The sequence below is a fragment of the Cryptomeria japonica genome, chromosome 11 (genome assembly GCF_030272615.1).
Source record: "Cryptomeria japonica chromosome 11, Sugi_1.0, whole genome shotgun sequence".
NCBI lineage: Eukaryota > Viridiplantae > Streptophyta > Pinopsida > Cupressales > Cupressaceae > Cryptomeria > Cryptomeria japonica.
In genome coordinates, this window is record NC_081415.1 from 729,618,980 (window position 1) to 729,628,588 (window position 9,609).

Here is a 9,609-nt window from a genome sequence, read left to right on the forward strand (position 1 = left end):
AGCCATATAATTGAAAAGAACCATGCAAAATATATTTGTCTCATACTCTCAGTTATTTTTGTCTTACTCAGCTAAACTCTATCACATATCACAACAATCATAATCCACCTACATTAACGTCAATGAAAACCTAAACCTATCTTAATTATTTTTGTCTTTCTCAATGAAACTCTCTATCATAGTATCACAACCATCATAATCCACCTAAATTAAAGTCAATGTAAACCTAGACCTATCTTGTTCAATTCAATCTATTTCAATCATACATTACTCAATTGTCATATACACCTATTTAATTTATCTAAAGCATCAACCTGTATAAATATCTTTAAAACATCTAGTTAAAAACACCCAAAATATCAGTTTCAATTTATTTCAAATTATTTTATTTATTACATATATAATGAACACAAGTTTTAATTTTAATATTTTGTTTTATTTTATATCATCTATTTTATTTTTATTTGAAAAATTATTTTATATTGTTATATAACTTTTAATTTTATTTTTGTAAAAAACACCATTTATTATTTAAACAATTCTTTTGTTTTGTTTTTATATGTAAAAATATAATAAACATTATTAGATATATGTTATCTTGTAATATCTTACCACATCAATATATATTTAAACTTTTAATGTATTTATATTAAAAAATAAATACTATTATATAATTAATATATATATTATTCTAGTCTTGTAATATTTTTAAAATAAAGATTAGTCTAATATCAATATATATAAGAAATATAATATATCATACTCGTTACATGTTTCTTTTTATATCATGAAGAGATCCTAATAGCATAGCCCTTGTAACTTTTGGCCACGTGTTTTTATTCATGCACTAATTGAAGTTGGAGATTCAAATCTACATTCATTATTTTTGTCATCCAGTCAATATAAATTTAGTTTGTGTATTACTTTTACAATTTTAATTATAAAGATTAAAAATATTACTAAATTATATAAACTAATATTTTAATGTTAATTATGTATAAGTATTGTATTTAAAACTTTATGTAGACCTTTTCTACAAGTAAAAGTATCACAACAAAAAAAACAGATTAGCAAGAGGCCAAAACACAACTGTTTGACAGAACCTTGAAAATAAGAACTCTTAGATCTTATTTCATAATGCTCCAAAGAATGACACGACAAGCAAATGAGACACCACTGATACCCATCCTAAAAACACAAATGAAAAAGATGTCTGCCAGACTGGCTACAATTGGGAATTGTACAAAATCTGAGAACAGAGAGCTAACATTGCCATTTCTCTCACATTCTCAAAAAAAAGTGAAGAAAATAACACCCACAAAATCACAAATCTAATACAAATATGATAGGAGCCCTTAGGAGCTTTCTTCTTCTGGTTTGCCTGTCCAATAATTCTTAACAGCAACCAAGATTTTCTCTTGATTGAAGGGGCCAGTCTCATGATCCATTATCTGACTTTGCCATCTCATCCCATCAGTCAAGGCTTTTACTTTCACAAGAACATCAACCACATCTCTAAATATCACAGTCCCTTCAGGACGTAAGATTCGGTCCATTTCAAGTAGAATGTCAGTAATGTCACACCTGCATAAAGTAAATCAAATTGTCATTAAAGCTTACAAAGTATAGAAACAAATTTGTAGCTAAATAGATACAGTTTGATAGGTCCTACAGACCAATTTAGCCAAAAGGATCTCAAAAGTCACCATCATTATAGTATCTAAAATTTTCTGCAAACGTGGTCCTATTTGAGTCAAAAAAGAAATAGACTAAATTAAAATTGGCTATATTTCTAAAAGACATTACCAATTTTGGTGAATCTAACTTTTGAAACTAACAGTAATAGAAATAGCCAATGGGCTAAACATAGTCCACAGTGTTTCAACTATTCAAGGAAAACTGTTGCAGACTTGGTTGCTAGGATTCGGGGAATTAAATGGCTCTTGGTAATAAGTCAGCAAAACAAAAGATAAAAACTGAAATTAGGGTTTAGTTGGGAAAAACTCAGGGAAAAAATAACCAGGAAGCCCCAGTTTTCTTATTTAATTGTGACTTCCCTTGTCAGAACCATTGACAGCATTTGAATAAAACACCTGTGATTTTCTACTGAAAAAAAAACATTCATGAGGCCAATTTTTGAGTTCTTACAAGAAATCACGATTTCTTACCATTTTTTGCTACCATGGATTATCTTTAACATACCCATGGAGGATTTCTACTTTAGCTAATAAATGAACATTGAAATGGTCAATTACCTGTCTTGGTACATGCTGAAGACACCACTGCTGTGAATCATGTCATAAGTTCTGGGATATGTTGAAAAAGCCTCACACCTGCAATCCAAAAGCATGCCCTTGTCATACCATCCAAATAGGCTCAAAAGATATCATTCTCATCAAATTCGAGGGCCAAAACCATGTATGCTCCTCTTATATCATCTATTTACAACATTTTAGGTTGTATGCAATAATTATGGTCAAGGCTTTAGAGAAATTTCAAATTGAAACTGCTAGACATGTAATTTTTCTAGTTTTATGGACTAAACAGATTTAGAGGAAGTGGGGAATATGATACAGTTGTTAGGAACTGTATTGATCAAACAACAAACTTATTCAACTTGGAAGCTGCTCCTTCGGTTCACATTGTCACACAGATTGTAATTCTAAGATGCACAAACGGATTGATACTATAATGTTGACAAAACATATTCAAGATGTTTGTAGCCAACAGGAGATACTAAGAGATATGTTCATGTGAGCCATTGTGAGTGGATCCATTCTTCAGTGGGGAGCATGCACAAAAATATGTTGCTTACCAGTTCTGATAAGTACCAATCAATCCCCTCTCATAGATGACACCAAGAGTATTTTGTTTTGCATCTGATGGAACCACGTTCATGACCCAGACAGGATCATTTGCCAAGGCAGCAGCAAAGCCTCCCAAACCAGCATTCATATCCATGATATTTCGGTATCTTCCTTGGGCAAGACGGCCATTCAGCTTTTTGTAGTATGACACTCTGGCATTCCACAGTTTAGTATCCTCATTGAACTTTTCAGCTGTAATTCCAGGTAGAGTGCCACTGCTTATTCTGGGAGGGACAGCTGTTACACGTTTTGGCCATTTTTCTAAGGCCCCGCCTGCAACACTGTTTACATCATTGACCTCTGGAAGTGGTGTTATACAGGTTTCCATCTTCTTATACCTTTCATTCAACACACAAAATTCAAATTGTTAACGAGTGCACTTAACACTGAAAACACATCAATCAACACTATGCAACAAAAAAGATCTTGTAAATTGACATTTCACTCCCAACTTTTCCCTAAAAGTTGCCTCAAGAGATTTTCTATCCCAAATTCTTTATAATGTCTCATATCTGAAAACTTTTTGCAATTTTTTGGAGAATCAAAAGCAAATGATTGCTGAAATCAAAATGGACAAAATCACATACCAAGCAATATCAGGGTTGTCATCTTTACAAATATGAGGAGCCTTGTAAACACTTCTGCTTTTTACACATTCAATATGGTTTGTGGGCTTTTGCCATATGGCAAGGTCACCCTTTTGAACAACCTTTTTCCAACACAGACGTTCGGCAACATCTTCAATTGCATCTTGCTCTGCTTTCAAGTCCTCTGGAGTTCTTTCCCAACCCCTGTGATGTTTTTGCCAATTAATAGGAGGACCAGATAAAATCCAAAAGCCACCAGGTCTCAATACCCTGTCCACTTCCAATAAATAGATACCATCTGGTGGAAAAACCATAGGCCCATCAGAGACAATATGTAACTGCACTTCTTTCAAATATAAAACATGGAAACCAAATTTACACAGCCTTATAGAAATTAATAATTTCTAGAATAACGAAAACCAAATCATGGAGCAAAAATAATCATGATGGAATCAAAGATCCTACATACTTCTCAGGAATTCATGTGCACAAAGCTAGACAAATAAGCTTTATTCCACAGTAAAGTATTTCTACTTCAACAGTATTTGCTTTAAGAAATTACCATATCCTTTCCATGGAATCAGACAACGAGAACAGTGAGCCATATCAAAGGATCTTGCTGGATATGGCATCCTTTCAGTAGCCATGATCCCAATCATAGCTGGGACCCCACGTTCCAGAGCAAACTGCACTTGTGCTTCATGTGTATCCCTTGGCGCAAAGGACATGGTTAAAATATTTCTTTTTAGCAGATAGGCGCCCCAACTAGCAACCTGCAAACGTTTGAGAAAATGGATAAGCTTCCAATTCTGTTACCTGATATTTGTAATCAAATGAACAGGCAGTTTCAATTTCACTTGTTTACGCAAATAAAGATATATGCACAACCCTTCATAGGACAGAATGTAAAGGATATGTGTCTAGGAAGATACACAATCCGATCCATGAGAAATTTTAATTTGTTTCAAACAAAAGTTATACAAGAACAGCTAGAGTCACATATATAATTGCTTACGCAACAGATCTCTGTCGGAGGGGAAGTAAAGACAACTTATTTTTCCTATCAAGTCTATCTAGATATAGACCTTCTCATGAATTAAAAAGGATCTCACAAAAGGTTCTTAAGGCAAGAACATCTTGTACCAGAACTATTTAATCCTCTCTGAGATTAGCCGAAAGAGCTAACAATCTACAGATTTCGGCACCAAAATGTTAAGTTAGTAATAACCATAAAATTAGGGCACGAGTGTCTCGAGTACCTCCCTAAAAGATGCAGTGTCGCGGAAAGCAGAAAATCTGCATGCCCTCTGAGCTGGTAATAATCGATTGAAAGATCTGTTTTCTATCCCCAGAGATATTGCCATATTTCAAAATCTTGCAATATAGGGACCTACGATGGTACTTACAAACAACCCCTCAAAAGATAAAAGGCTACTGCTATTTGGATTTCAACAAGCATGTAAATCAGGAAATACTAGTCATTGGTCTCTTACAGATCATCAGACCAGTAGAAAAAATCAAATCAGTTCCAAGAATCAATTAGTCCTTTCATTGCTATATACCATTTTACATTCTTTAAGCTACACCCATACCGTCCAAGAATCAGATAATCAAAACTTCCCAACCGGTTATGTTCTAAGTATACATTATAAAGCCTTCCGAGCTATTGGCGGCACAGAAATGACAATCCATATAATGATAAACAATGAATAGAAAAATAAACAGACGAGACAAGATAGAACACTCACTCCACAACCAGTGTCAATGGCAGTCCTGATAGATCCATCTGTCAAAGGAATCAAATTATTGATGTCATCAATGTAAGCATCTGCACCGCGAGGAAACATGGTTCCACCACCTGGAAACCGGAACTTGTCGCCCTCAACCTGGATCCAGTTCTGCACGGCCTTCTCTATCGTAAGCTCTCTGTGTGGTACATTGGCAAACCAAGCATAATCTCTACTTCTGGGCCATGAAAAGGGGTTTTTATACCCTGGAGGAGCAGGAATGAGGCATTTAAGGACATCATTCTTTGCTGGGCAATGGCGTTCTCTGTACATCAGCTTCTCTCTACTATACTTACGAGATCTCACTGGATCTTGGCAAGGCGTGTACTCACTATACTTCATGCTGCAAGGCTTAAATGTCATTTTGCCTTCTGTAAGACTCTCATTACTCCCCACTGTATGGTGAGCATCGAAATCTAGTTTAACAGACGAAGATGATGGTGATGGTGATGATGAGCCTTTCGGGGCAGCAGAATTGCAGACACCCAAGTTAGTCTTGGCCATGTCTGTTGACGGAGTCCTGGCGTTCTTCCAGGAACCCAAGAAGTAAAACAGAACACAGAGCCCAAAGACTCCTAAGTACCAAGGTATTCTTCGATTCTTGGAATCAGCCAGCAAGTGAAGCTTGGGAGATCCATTGTACTCCTTCCCCATACTGCCTTCCTGCAAAAATCAAAACACCCAAATGAATACCTTCGGCAAACTCGTTGAAATCTGCAGATTTAAACTGTTATCTCATTCTATGCTTAGCATATTCATTCCTTTACCCTGTTTTGATTCAGTTGATTCAAAAGCTTCTTGATGAACAAACAAACAAAAAATGAAATCCAGATTGCTGGTTTTAATGTGAGGCTTACAACTACAGGACCACGTCACCCTGTGAACATCCGAGTGGCTTCAAACCAGGGGCGTCTTGTTAGTTATACGCGTAATAGAGGGACACGGTCTGCGTTTTGGCCTAACTTCATTTATAAAAACTCGTTCAAAACAGAAGGGTAAAAACCATGCTAGAAACATCTAAAGCTTAAAGAACAGATGAAAAAAATGTTAAAAAGTAAATGTATCATGTACCAAGGTTCTTTTCGACATGGGCCACATGTTGGACTACATGAAGTAAAATGATCAAACCTAATGTAGAGAATGATCAAAACTAATGTGGGTAAATACAAGGAAAATTATATTTGGTTAATTTATTTAGTTAATTTTGTGTTAATTTTGAGGATAATGTTTTAATATAAGTTTTTGTTTTTTTTATTATTCATTTATTTTATATTTTTTTTAATATACTTGTCACTTAATCTTATTTATATGATTATATGTTTTCATACATTCATCTTATTTGTTTATTTATTATGCATATCTATATATGTATGTACTTCCATGCACATATTATCTAAAGTGTTATGACCCCTTTCATGTTTGAAGATTAGTTTGTGATTGTGAGGTTGTCTTTGCAATAGCATACTTGTTCTACCCAAAATATGTGGCTAAGGATAGGTAGAGAAGAGGAACTAGTAGCCACACACCTTGATTTCATGTATGTCAAGTGTAATATCCCTTACACAATTTATATTAGATCGGATTATTCTTTCAAAGCCTTAGATTTAATCTTTTTTAAAATTTTAAAAACTTGCATCAACGTTGCCAAGGAAATTGATTGAACATTCACATCCAAAAAGCCAATATATTTGCACAAACTGAAGTAAATTGATTTTACACATTTGCAGCAAGGAAATGAACTTTTATTTATTGTTATAAGATGGTTCATACAATAAATAGACTTCTGCAATCAATTATTTAGGAATTGGAAGCAAAATGATGTCTGCGTGCATTGCCAATCAACACTATTTTAGGCAAAGCTTCACCAAAAACCCCCAAACTGTGACATAAATGAAATGATAGGTTTGATATATCTAACAATAGAAAATGGACAACAAATTATGTTGTTATCAACAACAATAAAAATCTAGAAAGGTCGACTTTGTTTGTTGCCCTAAAAACCAACATTGTAATTGTATGCGGGAAAAGTGGGCTGGTAGAATTTAATATGTGAAAATATTGTTAGAAACTAGTCCACACACACACACACAGGACTTCTTGGTGCAAGCTATGGAGTAACATAGTATTACTCAACTTCCCAAGGTGGGTCCCATGGTTCTCTATCTCACAATGTCCCTCAAACCAATGTTTTTGCTCTCAGATCACTGAGCAAAATGGTTCAGGGATGGCAAATGCAAGAACGAGGGATGCTCCGATAGATTTTTAGAATGAAATGTGTTATAAGCTATGTATGATTTTAAAATGCAATAAACTAAATGATAAGATGACAAGATTAGTATGAATACTATCCTAGCATACTATATTTAGTCTATGATTGATCTAAAATGATAAAGAAATTATTCTAAACATGCATATTTAGTCTAATTCCTGATTTAAAGAGAGGCTAAATGATAAGCATAAAATGATATAAGAAAGTTTGAATGTATTTGAGCATAAGTGTGATGCTACAAATTTGAAGGATGATTCTTGAAAATGGAGGAATGAGAGCTCTATTTATAGCAAAAATAGGGCAATGGATGGTCAAGATTGAATGGTTTAATCAAGGGTTGAGTTTGAAAGTTGGGGATCCATATTTGTAATTGGCACCAATGAAATGGTGACAAGTGTCAACATAGGGTTGGATTGAGAGAAGGGGTTGGAGACATTGAATGCCTAAGAAGACCTCATGGTTATCTAGAGGCTAAGGGTCAAGTCTAAATTAAGATTACCCACTGGATTAAGAGTTAATCCAAGGATAAACCTTTGTGCAAATAATTAAGAGATAATCATGGTCAAAGCATTAAAGGCCTGATGAGACCCTTGGGTTAGATGAAGGTTGAGTCAAAACAAATGTTTTAACCATGTAGGAGGGTTTGAGTTAACCATTAATGGTTATTGGAGACTTTGGGGATTAAGTGGTTGAAGGTTGAAAGCCTTCAATGGTTATCAAAGACTTTGAGGAATTTAGTGGTTGAAGACTTGAAGCCTTTAATGGTTATCAAAGACTTTGAGGTTTTGAGAAGTGACTTCCCTTTGCTTAGGGATGTGACAAAGTTTAGAGGAGGGGTTAGGTTAATTAGAAGCGATTAGAAGATTCTAGAAGGGATTAGAAAGGGGTTTAGGAAGGCAAGTGGGAGATGTAGGATTTTGCAAGTGGATGGAGGGATAATAGGATTTAATTGAATTAAATGATTTATTCAATTTGGTTGCAATTTGGGGAAATTAAATAAATTAGATTTATTCAATTTAGGATAACTATTTAATTAAATTTGAATTTAATTAAAAGTGGATAGGGGGGATTTAATTGAATAAAATGATTTATTCATTAAATGGATATAGTGAATTTAATTTAAATAAATTGAGTAATTTACTTAATTAAATAGAGGAATGTGGGTTATTTAATTAAATTGGATTTAATTAAATAGAGAAATGAACATAAAATATTCATTTAGGAGTATGGTCATTTTTATACGTCTACATTTTGCCCCTCTTTGAAGTGACATGTGTGCACATGTTATTTCAAAGAAAATGATGTGTTTTTGTGATTTATGATCAAATGCAATTTTTGTGTCGTTCTTATGATTTGTCAGTCATGCCCCAGATTTGATTTGATGTGTGATGCCCCAGATTCGATATTTTGATGGTGATGCCCCCTCGGGAGATGAATCAATATTTTGAAAATTTTTGATTTAATTTGATGAGTGGCGGATGATGTGTATGATTTCGTGCATGTGAAATGTGGTGAAATTGATTCATCTCCCGATAAGTTACAAATGTTATGGTATAGGGGAGACCGCGACCATATTACAGGTCCATTTGGCTAACCCTAATTTCATTTTCCTCTTATAAAAGGGGAAAAGGGCTTGAATTAGATTCATTTGTGCTTTGTTGACTTTGAAGAAAGAGAATTTGGTCTGCAGAGAAAATGCCTATTCCTTATCATAGACACCGTTTCGAGCGCGTTCGAAGGTACCGGAGACCTGTAGCGCGTGGACCACCAGTAAGTCAAGATTTTTGACCCCGTTTTGACTTTTCATTTTGTCATTTTTAGTCATTTTTTGATTTTCAAAGTTCGGGTTTAACGTTTTAGCGCGTCTAGGGCATAGATTAGCGCATACGAAGTTTAGAGTAGTGCATCGAGTCGAATTTTAGGGGTCGCATCCGAAATAGATAGGATAGCGCATAGCAAAAATATGTTAGCGCATGTAGGTATAATAGTGCATGGCAGCCGTCGGGTAGCGCGTCGGGTCAATAGGTTAGCGCGTAGGGTAGACCTAACGCATAGAGGTTGCAGGGGTTCGCATAGGTAAGGGGTTTTAGCGCGTAGGG

The 9,609-nt window shown here is 34.8% G+C and overlaps 1 protein-coding gene across 2 annotated transcripts; it reads right to left on the reverse strand.

Annotated features, from left to right (window-relative positions):
• Positions 1 to 1,104: 1,104 nt before the first annotated feature.
• On the reverse strand, positions 1,105 to 6,286 carry LOC131072102 (probable methyltransferase PMT17). Of its 2 annotated transcripts, none has more exons than XM_058008158.2 (7): positions 6,099 to 6,286; positions 5,203 to 5,904; positions 4,017 to 4,227; positions 3,455 to 3,752; positions 2,816 to 3,205; positions 2,256 to 2,333; positions 1,105 to 1,584 (listed from the first exon to the last, which is right to left on the reverse strand). In XM_058008158.2, exons 2-7 carry the CDS (start codon positions 5,893 to 5,895, stop codon positions 1,356 to 1,358), a joined length of 1,899 nt encoding a protein of 632 aa, XP_057864141.2. In that variant the 5' UTR covers positions 5,896 to 5,904; positions 6,099 to 6,286; the 3' UTR covers positions 1,105 to 1,355. The 2 variants fall into 2 exon arrangements, with proteins under 2 accessions (XP_057864141.2, XP_057864142.2); XM_058008159.2 differs by having other exon boundaries at positions 6,009 to 6,286.
• Positions 6,287 to 9,609: the final 3,323 nt, after the last annotated feature.